At 41.0% G+C, this 18,254-nt stretch overlaps 1 protein-coding gene across 1 annotated transcript in view; it reads right to left on the reverse strand.

The window, feature by feature from the left end:
- NSG2 (neuronal vesicle trafficking associated 2) overlaps positions 1 to 17,154 on the reverse strand; it is a 41,291-nt gene extending 24,137 nt beyond the window's left edge. Inside the window, exons 1-3 of the mRNA XM_030212789.1 lie at positions 17,068 to 17,154; positions 16,244 to 16,394; positions 3,745 to 3,864 (exon numbers count right to left, since the gene is read on the reverse strand). Coding sequence (XP_030068649.1) covers positions 3,745 to 3,864; positions 16,244 to 16,372 — 249 coding nt within the window. The 5' untranslated portion in view covers positions 16,373 to 16,394; positions 17,068 to 17,154. The remainder of the gene's footprint in view (positions 1 to 3,744; positions 3,865 to 16,243; positions 16,395 to 17,067) is intronic.
- Between the last annotated feature and the right edge of the window lie 1,100 nt (positions 17,155 to 18,254).

Here is an 18,254-nt window from a genome sequence, read left to right on the forward strand (position 1 = left end):
TGTGAGCGTATGGCCTGCCAAGTCATAATGAGGTTCATTCCAGGATGATGAGTGGGGTGTCAGTGGGCACAGTGGTGGTTTGTGAGAGATGCTGCAGGATGCAGTCATTATTTTAAACATTGATCCAGCACAGACTGAAAGAGTGACTGACTCTGAGCATGATATTACCCCAGGGAATGGCCGTTTTTGATTTCGATGTGAGGATTTCATTTTTTTTTTGATTGCTGTGAATTGCCTTCTCACATGGAAGGATGGGTTGATGTAATAAGATGCCCTTGTGTAGCAATTTCAGCAGTAAGACTTTTAAAAATGGATATTTGGACATACACACACACACATGATGTAAATTGCTTGATTTCATAGATGATTTTGCTGTAATGGAAATCCTATGCAGGAGCAAAGTGTCAGCAGTATTCAAGTGATTAGTAAATATATTTATTGTAGTTGATTTGAATGATACAGCACTACTATGACCTCACCATACCAGGTACTGGTGACCTGGATTGATCACTGTTGGAAGCAGGATACTGAGCTAGATGGACCACTGGTCTGACCCACTATGGCTATTCTTATATTCTTATTCTTATGAGCCATGAAATATGGACTTGTGGTACTTTGCTCCCCCTCTCCCCACCCCCTCCAGTCAGTTTAGTTCACACAGCGCTCACACTAGGCCCTCAGTTATCCTTCAATATTTTTTTCATTTTCCCTCTCATAAAAGTCTAAAAACTGCCAAAAGGTTTGCATGAGTAAAAGAGGTGATTTTAGAGGACTGTGTACAATTTACATGTGTAAACAACATGTGTGCAAATGTCTATTTAAAAGTCACTGTTTACGTGTATAAATACTACAGGATGCAAAATTTAAAGGGGTTGTGTTCCGGGCATGCTTTGAGCAGTGGAATATACATTTATTTTAAAACATAAGCATGTCAGCTACCAGCAGATCTAAGATGCAACACAGTTCATAAACACCTTTCTTCCATGCCAAAGACATGCCAGCCATCTTATAGTTTAAATCACAGTGGGTCTGTAATTCCTAAGCACAACAGATCCCACTACACTATATCTGGAGAAAACGTGTTGGCACTCTCCTGTGCACCATACAGAAACATAAGCATTTGCATTCTTGTCCCTAAGGAGCCGATGCTCAATACTACCACTGACGTCAACATGTGGTTAATGCTGGATTCGCGCACACATTATACAGTACCGAATGCTCGGAGGGCTCGAGCGCCGGTGTTAGCTCGAGCTAAAGATGGCCACAAATTGTACTTAAATGTATTTAAATGGATGTTAATGAGGTCAGTAAATAGTCTTTCCCAATGTACAAACAAAAGTGCTGCAATGTACAGAAGGAAATGATGGTCCACAAGGCCAAAAATTGACTGCCAGGTCAGAGGCGGTGTAGAAGGTTTTCAGGAGATTTCTTGTCAATTTCTCACACTGAACTGTGGGTTCTGTCTTCTTTTGCAAGGGGATGGAAGCCCATGCAACTTTAAGTGTTGGCAGTGAGAAACAAACATGTGTAAGCAAAACTGAAAGTGGACGCACACATTGACGCATGTTTTTCTGCACTTAAATATGAGCAATTCAAAAATGTTAAGTGCAAACAATTTTTGAAAGGCTCATATTTAAGAGCACAGAAGAACAGCACAATAGTCTGCTTGCACTTCCAGTTTTATCTAGACATGTGCACAAGAGCTGCACTTCCTGCAAAACTCTTATCTGCATGTGCCAGAAATGTTCCTTCCCATGCTTTCGATTTGTTAGCACAAATTAACCAAGCATATTATTTGCATATCATTTCCTTTGAGCATCACTTAGCTATTTTTCTGCGCATTAGTGCTCGGCTTTGAGCATCAGCCCCTAATTGCAGAATGAAAATCCCTCCTAGTCTGAGGAACTTACTGCACTTTCTCTGCCCCTTTTGTATGGCAAATCCAACTGCAGAAGAGGTCATTTACATAGTACAATTACTCATGTTCCCTATACATATCCAGCTCTCAGGATCTTCCCTCTGAGTGAACAGATCAAAGGTCACCAAATAGCAAAGCAATATTCTGTGCAACCCAATGTTTATCAGGTACATTATTGCCTCCATCATGATACGTTTTTATACATGTTTTATAGTATGTGTCTACCCATTTATTGTAATGGTATACTATAATTGTGAACGTAGCTCCATCTATATATGTGATGATCTGTTTTCTTAACATCCATTATTCATTTTATATTCCCCAAAATTATATATATTTATATTTTTATATTTTGATGTTTGCCTTTTAAATTTTATATTTTAATGTTTGCCCTTTAAAATTTTAGTTCTTACATTTGTAGCTCAAAGATTATGTTGTACCTTTTAGTGATATTCTTATGGTTTGTACATTTAATTAGATTGTGTCCTGTTTCAGTATTAGTTGATTGTATATGTATAATCATGTTTCATTATGTGTTTCAATTTAGAATACAAAGACTCCTGAGGCAGGCTGGTTGGCTGAAACACAGCCGTGTCGAGTCTCTTTGACATATTTGGACTTTCCGTGCATATTATTATTATTTGCTGCATTTGTATCCCACATTTTCCCACCTCTTTGCAGGCTCAATGTGGCTTACATTATGCCGCAATGATAGCTGTCATTAACGGTAAGAGAATATTGACTTATACAACAAACTCAGACTTTTTCACATCGTCTTAAGACCATTTTTTTTGTCATCTTCGTTGTGTTCCTTGTGATTTTAAGTTTGTGAAGACTTTGTTCTTCTGTGTTTACATCAACCCACCTCATCACCAACACCATGATTTGGTTATTTTTTTGCCCTTAATCAACAATGCTCCAAAGTAGATTCCATCTTCATTAACTCAGCCATTCCACATCATAAACACACAAGAGTAACAATTACAGCTCATATACCTTGATTGCTCCTGAACTCCAAACACTCAGGCAAATAACCAGACTTTGACCTTCCTGGCAAATGTTGCTGGTCCATGAAGTAGACTAGCAATAGCCCAAGTCAAACAAGACCTTCATGAGTTACTTGTACAGCTGCTCACTATTCCCTCTAAACTGGTAGTTAATAGCTAGCGCAGGGGTTTACTAAGCTGCTAGCATGGTTGGCTTTGCACTAGTGCCAACAGAGCCCGTTCACTTTTTTTTAACCCGCTGGGGGATTTTTTACCCACTGCGGTAAAAAGGACCCTGGCACACTAGAAAAACAGCCCCCGCCTCTAGCGCAAGGGCTTTTTCCCCGCAGTTAGTAAAAGGACCCCTCAGTGCATAGAACGTTACAAATGACATACATCATTCGGCAGAATTAGACTGCTATTGACAGCATATGAGGGCACTTAAACACGGCTGTGCCAATGCCAACATATGCTAGAATGTTTTATTTGAATCTTGGCGCCAAGATGTCATTATAAAATTGGCACGAAGCGCATGCCATTGGGACGTCTACACTGAAGCCCAAATTTATAGAATTGCCATATTTGTGAATCAGCATAATATGGATGTTTACAAATTAGTTAATCCAGTGCTACTGACATGACATACTGATGGTCACTATGGTTTAATTTTAAAGTGTTTTCCTTACAGCTACTTCAGATTAGCTTTTAATCTCTCCAAATCTTCAGACTTCCAGTGTGATGTCTATAGATTTTACACACCAATCAGCTAAGAAAAAAAATACACAGAATCCTGTAAAAATAAGCTCATGCTCTCTTGTAAATTACATAGCCAGTTCTTACCTTTAATCTTTCTGTTACACCATCCGTGAAGCTAACAGTAAACTCAGCGATTTTTGGTACCCTGAGTTTCCCTTTGTTTTTTTGGTCAGATTTATATTCTGTTCTTGTTTTAACTACCACCTGCAACAATAAAAAAAAGCTTCAGTTTCTAATCTTAAAGAAAGAACAATATTTTAAATGGGTCTAGTACCTTTTATTCATGTCAAGAGTTCAACAAGCCAGCAAGCAATATCTGGAGTGGCTGCCATGAAAACCTTTTCATCCTTAAACCCACAACTTAAAAAATAAACATCTGCCATAGACCATTATTGACTTGGGGAAACTCCACTGCTTATTTCTGGGATAAGCAGCATAAAATGTTTTGTACTTTTTGGGATCTTGCCAGGTAATTGTGACCTGAATTGGCCACTGTTGGAAACAGGATGCTGGGCTTGATGGACCTTTGGTCTGTCCCAGTATGGCAATACATATATACTTATGTATGACTACTGCAGGGGTTCTCAACCCAGTCCTCGGGACACACCTAGCTAGTCAGGTTTCCAGGATATCTTTAATGAATATGCATGAGAGAGAGTTGCATGCCTGTCAATCTCTTTCATGCATGAAACCCCAACTGATTGGTAGTCCCCCAGGACAGATTTAAGAACCACTGATCTAGGCTCAACAGGCAATAGAGGTAACTGTGTCTAGTGAAAATTTTGATAGGTGCTGAAATATTGCCATGTTGCTTACCTCCATTCAAGCTTGCTTCTAGTACTACTTCTTATTATTCCTATAGCACTACCAGATGTACAGAGTGCTGTACACCAAACATACATGAGAAAGTCCCTGCTGGACAGAGCTTACAATCTATTCAAGACAGACAAACAGGACAAATAAGGGGTTAAGGAGTTATTTATTGTGGGAATAATTAAAGCAAACATGAGTATTGAACAAGGGAATAGGGATTAAGAGTTAAAAGCAGTCTCAAAAAGGTGGGCTTTTAACTTAGATTTGAATACGGCCAGAGATGGAGTTTGACATTCCAACTCAGGAAATGAATTCCAGGCGTACAGTGCGGCAAACTAAAAGGAGTGCAGTCTGGAGTTGGTGGTGGAGGAGAAGGGTTTAGATAAGAAAGGCTTACCTTGTGAACAGAGTTCTTACCTTGTGAAAAGAGATACTGAGGCGCTTGAGAATAAATGCACCTGTAAATCAGTACGAGGAGTTTGAACTGTATATGTACATGGATAGGGAAGGGAAAGGGAAATGAGACTTGATATACCGCCTTTCTGTGGTATTTTGCAACTACATTCAAAGCGGTTTACATATTGAAGGGACTTGATGAGAGGATTTTTATGAGTGTAGCAACACTGGTGGAACATAAGTCATGCAGCAGAATTTTGAAAAGACTGAAGGGGAGAGAGTGGGCTTAGTGGAAGACCTCTGAGAAGCAAGTTGCAGTAGTCTAAGTGTGAGGTGATGACAGTGTAGATAAGAGTGTTGGCAGCAAGCTCAGAAAGAAAGGGATGAATTTTGGTGATGTTATAGAGAAAGAAGTGAAGGTTTTAGCAGTCTGTTGGATATGTGCAGAGAGAGAGGAAAAGATGCTCCAAGGTTACAAGCTGATAAGACAGAGGATGAGAACGTTATCCACAGAAATATAGAATGGGGAAGAGGAGAGGTGGGTTTAGGAGGAAAGAGTCTTGACCATGTTCAGTTTCAGATAGTGGGACATCCAGGCGGCAATGTCAGGCAGACTGAGACTTGAGCCTGGATTCTTGTTGAAATTTCTGGTGTGGAGATATAGATCTGGTAGTTATGAGCATAAAGATAATATTGAAAACCATGGCAGGAGATCAAGGTATCAGGGGAATAAATATATCGAGAGAAGAGGAGAGATCCCAAGACAGAGCCTTGAGGTACACACTGACTTACAGTGGGATAGCAGTGGAGGAGGATCCACCAGAGCATACACTAAAAGTGTGATTAGAGAGATAAGAAGAAAGCCAAGACAGAGTGGAGCCCTGAAATCCAAGTGAAGACAATTTATCAAGGAGATCAACAGTGTCAAAAGCATTAGATAGATCGAGAAAGATGAGGATTGAGTAGAGGCCTTTGGATCTGGCCAGGAACAAGTCACTGGAGACTTTAGGATGGGCTGATTCTGTTCAATGTAGAGGACGATAGCCTCGCTGTTTGTCTTCCAGCACCAGCCCCATGGCAGTAGCAGCAGGTTGAAAGAAAACATTCAGAGTGGGGCCTGCCAGTCCCGACGCTATCATCCACTGCATAGCCCCACATTTCCCATGGGCTTGTACGATATTGGGAAACCTACGCATGAGGAGGGAGCAGGATTCCAAAGGGTATGAACAAGTACAAGAGCTGAGAGGCCACATGCTGAATTCTCTCTTCTATCTTATTGCTACTGCAGTGAGGTCAGCACCAGAAAACTTAATGTGCAGAGATGAAGGTGAGGGGAGACTGAGCGGAGGATCTGGGCAACAGCAATCGGAGATAGGATGGTAGCTCCCTCTCTCCCCTTCCCCCTGCTGCTTTGGGTGCCTAAAAATTAATTACAGCCCTACTGTTATCTCTATCTTTATTACTTAGATTTATAATATATGAAAAAGCAAATACCATCAATGAAGGTTCTGTCTACTAACAAGCTAAACATAACAAAGTCATTATTCAGTGCATTGCTCACAACGGCAGTATTGGCCACAAAAGGACTTTCTGAAAAAAAGGTCCTGTGTATGTATAAATTGTTGTATGGCCAAAGTTAACCACACAAAAAGGGAGAAGAGTCGGTGTATTCTGGAGATACTACTACTTACATGTGCAATTTATATGTTTAATTTATGTTTTAAAATATGCTCTTTAGTGTTTAAAATATTACATGGTCAGGCACCAAATATCTTGTAATTCTTTCAACTAATGATCATACCTTAAGCCTTACAAATCAGTTAAATCTTCAATTCCCAAGTTTTAAAAAGGTGAAAGGTTAAAGGTAAGACTCTGTACTCGTCTTAGGAGTCTGCACTCAAGAAAAAGATCTGGGTGGGTGTCATCGTATACAATACTCTGAAATTTTCTGTCCAGTGTGTGGTGGTGGCAGCCAAAAAAACAAACAGGATGCTAGGAATTATTAGGAAATGGATGCAAAATAAGACCAAGAATATTATAATGTCTCTGTATCGCTCCATGGTGCAATCTCACTTTGAGTATTGTGTTCAATTCTGGTCGCTGTATCTCAAAAAAGATATAGAGGAATTAGAAAAGATTCAAAGAAGAGCAAACAAAATGATAAAGGGGCTGGAACTCCTCTCGTATGAGGAAAGGCTAAAGAGGTTAGAGCTCTTCAGCTTGGAAAAGAGATGGCTGAGAGGGATATGATTGAGGTCTATAAAATCCTCAGTGGTAGAATCGATTTTTTCACTCTTTCAAAAAGTACAAAGACTAGGAGACACTCAGTGAAATTACATGAAAATACTTTTAAAACAAATAGGAGGAAATATTTTTTCACTCAAAGAATAATTAAGCTCTGGAACTTGCTGCCGGAGGATGTGGTAACAGCGATTAGCATATCTGGGTTTTAAAAAGGTTTGGACAAGTTCCTGGAGGAAAAGTCCATAGTCTGTTATTGAGATGGACATGGGGGAAGCCACTGCTTGCCCCGGGATTGGTAGCATGGAATGTTGCTACTAATTGGGTTTCTGCCAGGTACTTGTGACCAGGATTGTTGTTGGAAGCAGGATACTGGGTTAGATGGACCACTGATCTGACCCAGTACGGCTATTCTTATGTTCTTATGTTCACTTACCAGGCAGCCAAAAATTGGAATAATCTACCTAATGAGAGTTGAGAGTGATGACTAACAACATGACATTTCAGAACAGTTTGAAAACTATGGGGTTCTTTTACTAAGCTGCACCTAGTTAACTGGTTCAGTGCATACTAAAGCAGGACTTTCCCAAGCACTATGCCCATTTTTAGCACGGGCATAAATTCGGACATTTTCAATTATTTCTTTTTCTGGCTGTGCACTGTTCACATTAGAACATGGCCACTGAAAAAAGTAACACACTTCCTGCATTAACTCAGGGGATTATTCAGTTGGTGTGCGCTAATTTTAGCACACTAGCTGAAATGCGCATCTACGACCATTCTCTGCCCCACACACCTCCTCTAAAAAACAATTTTTAAAAATACCACATGGTTAGTGCATGCACATAGCAAAGCTAATGCAATACATGTAAAAGAGTCCTGCATTAGGCCATTTTTCCGGAGTTAAGCACATATAAGTACTTAATGTAATTTAGTAAAAGGGCCCCTTCATTATTAAAAAAAATATATAGTGAAAGCAATGAATTTGTGTTATTATTTTATATAATTCCTAGGACTACCTAGTTTTCTTTTTGTGATCTGCACAGAGCTGTAAAAGGTATTTGCAGAATATAAGAAATGTACTCTAAACTAATTCTCACCATAGACTTATACAGAGACATTGGCCATTCATCTCTCTATGCATCCGAGCATCTTTCTATCTTTTGCTATCACCTTTTCTACCTGTTTTGCCACTTAAGATGACCAGATATGATCACCCCCAAGTCCCACTCTTCTTTCATGCACAGAAGTACTTCACCCCCTATGCTGTACTTCTCCCTTGGATTTTTGCAGCCCAAATGCATGGCCCTGCACTTTTTAGCATTAAATCTAACATCCAAATTCTGGACCATTTTTCAAGCTTCAGTAGATCCTTCTTCATGCTATCCATACCATCAGGGCGTCTACCATATTGCAGATTTTGGTATCATCTGCTAAAAAGGCAAACCTTACCAGAAAGTCCTTCTACAATATCGCTTACAAAAATGTTAAAAAGAATCAGATCAAGAACTGATCCTTGCAGCACATCACTTGTAACATCCCTTTCCTCAGAATGAATTCCATTTACCACTACCCTTTGTCGTCTTCTACTCAACCAGTTTCTAACCCAGTCAGTCACCCATATTGAGAGTACTCAGTTTATTTATAAGTCACCTATGCAAAACTGTGTCAAAGGTTTTCCTACAATCTACTTATCCCATATCTCTCCAAGATATAAACACACACAGAAGCAGGCCTTTTTCAAAGGAAATGAGGACTGAAGTGAGGGGTAGAATCAAGAGCAATCTAAACAAATAATTCTTTACTCAAAATGTGGTGGATGAATGGACCAGTCTCCCAGTGACGGTGATGGAGACAAGATCAGTAAATGAATTCTAGAAAGCATGGACCAACCACCAAGGACATCTGAGGGAAGTGAGTGTAAAAGCTGATCAGTTGGTGAGGATGGCAAGATTAGATAAGCTGTCTGGGGTTTTTTTTTTTCTGCTACACATTCCATGTTTCTGGGTTTCTCTGTCCCATCCATCAGCTAGTCAGATTGTTATGCCTGTTCCCAGACTTAGAAATGCATTTTACAATTATATTATTTGAAAGATTTTGGGAAAAATATTTGGTTTACCTGCTGGCATTCCCATTTGCTAAGATGCAAACTATATTTTAAGGAAAGCATTAATGGGATGGCATATCAGCAAATGCTACACAGTGCTATGCAGAGGGCCTGAGTTCAATTCAGGGACAAGACATTGGTCAGCAGGCTGTCTAGACCCTGGAAGGGAAAGGTGGGAATCTCAATGGTAACACCTACAAGCCTGACTTTGGACCTAATTCACAAATGTTTTCCCATATGCAGAAAAGCCTTAGTGCTGCGCTCAAACTGCCAGGTTGCCCTAGTAATCAGAAACTGAACTGTGGTGCTTTACAACCCAGATGTGACAAAGGTTGGAGGAAGAGGCAGCAGCAACCTATACAGGCTGAAGAAGACCAAGCCAAAGGAAGGAAAAGGTCAACAGCACCAGCACTCGCATAGGCTGAAGAAAAGGCAGTGTCAGAAGTCAATGCAGGCTAAAAAGACAGGCCAAACAGAGCTGCTGTCATCACCATCATCAGACTGGAGGAGGAAGAGGACTGTTGCCTGTTTGTGGTGAAATGACATGAAACATTTCAGGGGGGCAAGACAGTTTGAAAGAGAAAGACTGCCAGGGATGGGGGGAGCTGACTACTGGAGACAGAAGAGTTTGACAGGCAGAGGCTGTAGGGAATAGGGGTGGGGGAGGAGGGGTTGAGAAAGATAGACTACTGAAAAAAGCAGAGTTTGAGAAAGAGTTAAACTGCTAGAGATGGTGAGGTTGAGGGAGAAATGGAGTCTGCTACAGATGGGGTTGAAGTTTAAAGGGAAGTTGAGAAACTACTGGGGACAGAGGAAGACTGTGATGGAAGGGAAAGGGTTGAGAGAGAGAGTGAGACTGATGGAGATGGAGAAGGAGGAAGAACTCTCAGATCTCTCATTTGACATATCCCCCTTGGCCCCATCATCATCCATCTATCAACGTTCCCCTTTCTGATGCTTCCTAGAATTTCAGACTGGCTCCTAGATCCAAAAAAATGTGTCTGTCTTAGTGAATCAAGCCCTTAAGGTTTCACACGCTCAAGGGCTCCAATCATGGGGCGGTAGCAAACGTCGGTGCTAGTATGGCGCTAACAGCCTCTAGCGCCGGTGTTTGCTTTTGATAATGAGGACTGAATGCAGTAAAAAAAAAAAGCCAAGAAGCTGGCAAATGATGGCTTTAAGGGACCATAGTCTAAGTTAGTCTACCTCCAGTTGATCAGGAAGCCCAAAAAAGCTGGAGAAAACTTGGTAAAAAAAAAAAAAGAAAAGAAATGTAATATTCTCTTACAGACATGAGAGAAAGTGTAATTTCTTTTCCATAAATCTAATAGCAGCAGCTCAGCAGATTCATGCACGAGTCATGTGGATCCTGCCATGTGCCGCAAAGCAGCTTCACAAGATGATAGATGAAACTTTGAAGCCTTTGGACTGGTTGCTAAGCAACCAAGCAGTTTCTGTTAGCAACAAACGTCGTCTTATTTCTCTTATTTTCCAAAATCTTAAAGCGAGATCAGAATGTAAAATATTGTAAAGGAAGGTAGATGAAATGGGTGCATCCACCCGGCTGCATTAGAAAACAATGGGTACCTGACAAGAAAGCAATTCCACTTTCCTAATAACAAGTTGCCTCAATGGATTCACATACAAGTCACTGCAAAAGTTAGCACGCCCAGATCCACAGAAACTATGATGGCATTGCGACTTAGAGATAAGCACACCTAGCATTTTAGAGACTGTTTTATTGTATTGGAACAACATATAAAAATTAGTCTGTTGGGACCTATGATTGATAAAAAAAAGAGGAATAACGAGCAGTTTGAAAGTTCGGCTTAGTGCAGAGTCTTGCAGAAGTTCCCTCTGTTTCAGAAGTCCCCATTTATTTTAAATGTATTAGTTTTGCCAAGTTTACTGTTGGCTTTGGTTTTTGATGTAGTTTGATGCAATTTGGTAGAGACTTTTTTCTTGGAGAGTTTTCGTTTTAATCTACAACAAATCTCAACAGAAAGATCAACAGAGATTCCAAAAAATGTCATGCGCCACCTTAGGAGGTCAGTGAATGATAAGTATTATTTAGGCATAGTAGGATTCAAAGGATAATCAGGCCAGAGACCCTTGCTTTTGAATGAAAGTGCCAAGGCTCTGAGGAATGCAGAGAAGGTGAAAGGCTTTCAGGTGCATTTTCGAAAGAGAAGGGCACCCATCTTCCGACACAAATCGGGAGATGAGCATCCATCTCTCAGGGTCACCAAATCGGCATAATCAAAAGCCGATTTTGGGCGCCCTCAACTGCAATCCGTCATGGGGATGACCAAAGTTCTCGGGGGCATGTCAGAGGCGTAGCGAAGGCAGGACTGGGGCGTGCTTAAGACATGAGCGTCCTCGGCCGATAATGGAAAAAAGAAGGCCATCCCTAACGAGCATTTGGCCGACTTTACTTGGTCCATTTATTTTCACGACCAAGCCTCAAAAAGGTGCCCAAATTGACCAGATGACCACCAGAGGGAATCGGGGATGACTTCCCCTTACTCCCCCAGTGGTCACCAACCCCCTCCCACCCTAAAAAAATTTACATTTTTTTTTTTGCCATCCTCTATGCCAGCCTCAAATGTCATACCCAGCTCCATGACAGCAGTATGCAAGTCCCTGGAGCAGTTTTAGTGGGTGCAGTGCACTTCAGGCAGGCGGACCCAGGCCCATCCCCCCTACCTGTTACACTTGTGCTGGTAAATGTGAGCCATTCAAAACCCACCCGAAACCCACTGTACCCACATCTAGGTGCCCCCCTTCACCCTTTAGGGCTATGGTAGTGGTGTGCAGTTATGGGGAGTGGGGTTTGGGGGGTTTGGGGGGCTCAGCACCCAAGGTAAGGGAGCTATGCACCTGGGAGCAATTTGTGAAGTCCACTGCAGTGTCCCCCAGGGTGCCCGGTTGATGTCCTGGCATGTCAGGGGGACCAGTGCACTACGAATGCTGGCTCCTCCCATGACCAAATGACTTGGATTTGGTCATTTCTGAGATGGGCGTCCTCGGTTTCCATTATGACCGAAAACCAGGGATGACCATCTCTAAAGACGACCATCTCTAAGGTCGACCTAAATGTTGAGATTTGGGCGTCCCCGACCGTATTATCAAAACGAAAGATGGACGCCAATCTTGTTTCGATAATACGAGTTTCCCCGCCCCTTCACGGAGCCGCCCTGCGAGGACGGCCCCAGGAAAACTTGGGCGCCCCATTCGGTTATGGACCTCCATGTAGCCCTGTGCAAACACATGGAACCTTTCAACCCAAAGTAATCTGAAACCATAAGTGAATGCATACTAAATTTACACCCATAAATTTACAAAGAATGAAGCAACAATAAAACAAATTAAAAGTCTGTTCACTTAAGTGCAGTAACCCACGGAAAAAAGAGTCATACTAATTTACCGCAGGCTACTGCGTGTGTTAACTGCCATGGCCCCATTATACTTAGCATGACCCATGTTGATGTTATCATGTCTTACCACACTTTAGTGCATTGTCTGCAATTCTTTCTTTGCACACAGTCACAACATTTTGCCTTTCCTGATGCAACACACTGGTGTGTAAAAAGGAAGGACAAAATATTTAAATTGAGAAGGAAAGTGGCCACTTCTTAATGAATTGCCTCCTATGTGGCAGTTCAAGAGCAGAAATTCAAAGAACTTTTCCAAGCAAAGGAAGTATGAGTGGAGGAGGGCCTAGTGGTTAGGGTGTTGGTGGACTCTGGTCCTGGGGAACTGAGGAATTGAGTTCAATTCCCACTTCAGCTCCTTGTGACTCTGGGCGTCACTTAACCCTCCCAGGTACAAATAAGTACCTGTATATGTAAGCCGCATTGAGCCTGCCATGAGTGGGAAAATGTAACTAAAAAAAAAAAAAAAAGTATCAATATCATAAAGTAACTTCAGTGGTTAGAGCAGTAAGCTGAGAACAGGGGCATAGACAGACAACAGATTTTGGGTGGGTCTAGGCAAGAAGTGGGTGGGCACCAAGTGTTCTCCCCCCCCCTTCCCCCACCACCACCACCACCACCAAACAAATATCTCAGCTGATGGGAAAACACTTCTTTCCACCTTAGCACAGCAGGCATGCTTTGAAAACTGAGCATGCACAGGTGCTGGTATCATGGAGAGTAGTGTTTTCATTATCATCAGTGGGAAGTCTTCAGCTGGCAGTGCATGGGATCCCCACCAGCTACCTCTAAACGTGTGCTACTGTTGGGTGGGCCTGAGCCCTAAGCGGGTGGGCCCAGGCCCACCTGTGGCTACACCACTGGCTGAGAACCAGGGAAGCCAGGATTCAAATCCCACTCACTTCTTGTGATCTTGGGCAAGTCACTTAACCCTCTATTGCTTCAGGTATAAACTTAAATTGTAAGTCCTCTGGGGTTAAGAAAACACCTACAGTAGCTGAATGTAACACGTCTTTGAGCTGCTACTGAAAAACCATGAGCTAAATCCAACCCTCCCCCCCCCCAAACAAAAAAACAACTCAATAATAATTAAGAACACCCAAAGGCTTAGTGGTTAGTTGCCCACACTGTCAAAAAGAACATCTTCATTTGACTCTTAACATTAATGCTAGAAGGGTGACTGTGATAATGGAAGGGGTAGGGAGAAAGGTTCACTCATATGCTGCTCCTGTGGAGACACCTAGTGGCAAACAAGAGTAACTTTGAAGGTAACTGCATCCTATTTTTTTGGCTGCAGGCAGCTGATACAGTCCTTGTCTTACTCTTGTGTATAGAAGGGAATGCAAGGGAAAAATAGGAAAATAGAAGCTACACATTCTACATGTCTGGTGAAAACTGGATGGCAAAAAGTACGGAGTCAAGTCTAAGCAACAGAAAAACATATAAGCACACTACTTTGATTTCAAGAGATCTTGCAATCAAGCAAAACAACAAAGATTTGCTATACAAACATAACCATAGAAAGCACATCCAGTGTAATCACAAAACAAGGAATAAAAGCCTAGAAGTTACGTCTTAACATATGGACAAGTTATGGCAAAAAGGATTCAATCACCAAGACAAAAGCCAAACTAATGTGCCATGTTCCTTTACAGTTCTGTATGGCAACCAAACCTTGTAGAACAGAATGTTTAAACTTTCTAAATATGTTTGAATATGTTTGCACAAAAAGAGGTAATTTTATAAAGTTGTATCTAGTTAACACATGTTTTTATGCATCTATTTTATAAATCAATATGTGCCTGCTTGATTTTGTAAATTACACCAGCTCTGGGGTTGGTGTAAATCTTAGCACATACGTGCTGCACAAACAGTACACATGAAAACTAAGGGGCCCTTTTACTAAGCTGCGTAAGGCTCTATGTGTGCCCAATGCGTGCAAAAATGGACTTACCACGTGGCTCTTGTGGTAATTTCATTTTTGGCGCACATCCAATACACACAACTGAAAAATCATTACTTTAGGCTGTGTGTAACGGACATGCACCAAGTGGCATTTGGCGCGTGTAGGTCATTACTGCCCGGTTACCGCATGAGACTCTACCGCTAGGTCAATGGCTGGTGGTAAGGTCACACGCCCAAAATGGATGCGCAGCAATTTTGATTTTGCCACACATCCATTTTTGGCAAAAATTTTAAAAAGGCATTTCTTACAGATTCACTGAAAAATGATTCTACGCGTGCCCAAAACCCGTGCCTACACTACCACAAGCCATTTTTCAGCGCACCTTAGTACAAGGACCCCCCAAGTAATGTTATAATCTATGTGTGTAAGCGTAGACTCTACCCATGTTCCCTTCCTGTGCAAACCCACAGTGAAAGTATTTACCATGAAACTTGCACACGTATTTTCACATTAGCCTGTATTTTATAACAGGTTATTTAACTAGGCAGCTCCTTATAAAAGCACCCTCCCCCTCCAGAAATGACTTGAGTGTGTAGGTAAGGACAGAAATATTCTATCCATCCTACACAAATGGGGTCAGGTCAGTTAGTCCAACCATGGTATCAGTAAATGAATGGAAATGCTGCTAAACAAAGGATAATGTGGTTTCTGCAATCCATTTGTGCTTCTATTGTGACTTTATATTAGAATTCCCTTATTATATCATTTTAATGCAAATTCACTATAGAAGAACCACATGAGATGAAATTACTGATGCATGGATTTAGACAGTAAAGACAGATGGAAGATGGCAATATCAGTACCTCTCAAATATATCTGATTAGGAAAGTTACTAAAAGGATTTTGCACTTCAAAGTTACACATCATTGGCCTGAAGGCAAAGAACAAATCCTTTTATCCTTTCCTTCTCAAACCCCAGGAAACGCCAGCCCTACGATTATTCCTGGCACAGTTCCTAAAATGAGGGTGGTGACTGTCGATGCCAATGCTGCACTCTGTTCCATGCAAAGGACTTAAAGATCGATTTCTAGGTCAGGTCCTCCATTCCCCAGATAGCTGGGAATATAGTAGAGGGACAGAAGGGGGAATCTTAGTCATACTGCAACAGCAACATCTAGTACCTGGACTTAGGGCCCAAGCTTTCAGTGTTCTGGAGGGACTCCTGATGTGTGGGTCCCTGGTGGAGGACTTCACTTAATGATTGGACTAGGTAAGAAGGGAGGGTTTATAAAAGAGTCAAAATTTCCAGGTAGTTGTGCCAAATCCCACTCCCAGTTCTAACTATGCTGGATGCCTATGGAAGCAGAAGGAAACCATTAGGCCAAAAATCTATGAAAGAATAATTTGTTTCTATTTCATTATTTTACAGAGCAATATAATAAATTACCAAACAAAATTCCAGTTGCTATGTATAATGAATTCTTTATATGTCTGGTGTACACTACTATCACGTGACACACGCAGCCTGACATTAAAATCCATTATTATTACTTTTGATTAGTGCATTGTTTATCGTTATCTCAACATCTATAACATTCAGCACCAAAAAAAAAAAAATAACCACGCAATACTTGATAGAATGGAAAAAGAGCAGAAACACTGGTCTTGCAGCCTTCTATCCTTCACCTTTTCTGGAGCAGGGAACTGCAGATGATTCACATCCAAGGGTGTGATCAGAGGAACCGTCTGAAACCCATCCTCACTAGGAGGCTGTTTGCTGTTCTTGTCATTCAAATTACTCCCCAGCTTCACCATTCTTGTACCTCACTTTCCAGACCTTAAATAAATCAAAATAGCGGATGTCAGAATGGTAGCAAAATGATATGGGAAGCACAGATATGTATTTACTCGTCTGCAGATACGTTCAATTCAGTCATGTATATCACTCTCAGTCCTGCTTTATCTGCCAGATTTAGGTGCACAAGATATGAATACTAATGAACTTTTGTTTTCATTTTCAGACAATCCAGTCTGAAGATTGTATGTGCAAAAAGAAAAAATAAAGCAGAACATAAAGAGCAAATGAACAACAGATGGATTTACAGTCTTGCAAACCCACAAATGTCCGACTGATTTTTTCTTTAAAGCACTCTCCCTTTGTGATATTTTCAAGTACATAACAGTAAAAATATATAAATAAATAAATAAAGGGAAACCCTAAAATGCTGCTATTCATGGCCTCATTAATCAACTGTTTGGATTATTGTTACATATTATTGCTGAAAGAAGTTTTTGCATGCGAGTTCATTATAAGAATGAACATGAAAAGAAAAATCTGAAAAAGACCATTAGCGGCCATTGAAACGTATCCGTTCCTTGGAACCGTAATCATCTATTTCCACTCCTTGGTGTTTCATAAACTGCTTGGAGACACTATACAAAAAGCTGACATGGCAGTGACGACAAATGCTGGCCAAACATTAAGCAGAGCGCTGTGGCCGGGTACTTACTGTTGAAGAAGCTGTTTCTAATGCCAGACTTCTCGCAGTGCTGGTCGCTGTCTATGGTGCTGAACACTCTGCCCGTCTGCAGTCGGCGGCTTCCCAGAGCTACTGAACGCGAGCGGGGGAGCAGAGCGCCGATCGTAGCTCCTCGCAGCGCAGGGATCGGCTTCTCAACCTTGCATCTGACGGCTGGCACCACCTGCTGTTTCAGATGCCTGGTCACAACACACACAAAAAAAACCCCATACCTCTTACGGAGCAACGCCACCTGGAGCCCGTACTGACAAAGAAAATGATATGGTCCAGAGGAAAAACAAGGAAAGAAAAGGAAACAAAGGGGTTGGTTTGCCTACAATTAAAAAATCGTCGGAATGCAAATTCGGTCTACAAATGCAATGGGTAAAATAAAGAAATACTGTGCAACATACCTCTCGAATACCCCAAATAGAAATAAAGCCATGACTGCTTAAAAGCAAGCAAACTAACTCATACAGGCTTTTAATGCAACAACACAATGAAATTTTAGAATGTGGTATTTTCAATTGTTGGGAGCTTTCTTCAAAATATTATTTAGAATTATATTAAAAGTACTTCCTGGTATCAGCTGTGAAAGAAATAAAAATAAATAAATCAAATAATCAAATACAGGCATTTGTTCAGAAAAAAAAATGGAAACTCTCAGTCGCCAAATTTAAAGGCGCATTGTATTTTTATGAATAAACTGCACAATCTATGGGATTTTACTTTACGGTTCCACACAGTATTTGTAGCCCATCACATATGAAAAGAAAGCGCTTATCACATATACGACAAGGAACTTATACACATGAGCTCATTTTATATATTCCAATTTTTCCCACAACAAATTTGCATATTTCTGATGAAAAACAGACTCAGTAAATGCCAGTTATCTGGTGCTGCTTCACTGTGCCAGAAAGAAATTTCGGCCGTCCAGGGGCTTTGATGCTTGATGACATAATCACCACTGTAGCATCACAGCTCACCATCGCTGAAACTCTAGTCATCACAAATGCTGAGACATTTGAACGTGAGAAAGAAACCTATCCGATGTGTTGTGCACTGTTCTATTTTTCCAAAATACTTAATACAAGAACTGCACTTTCAAAACGCATAGGAAAACGTTTTATTCATTTTTTATTACAATTTACAAGCAGTACATTTTTTTTAATAAT

Source organism: Microcaecilia unicolor, chromosome 8, assembly GCF_901765095.1.
Source record: "Microcaecilia unicolor chromosome 8, aMicUni1.1, whole genome shotgun sequence".
Lineage (NCBI taxonomy): Eukaryota > Metazoa > Chordata > Amphibia > Gymnophiona > Siphonopidae > Microcaecilia > Microcaecilia unicolor.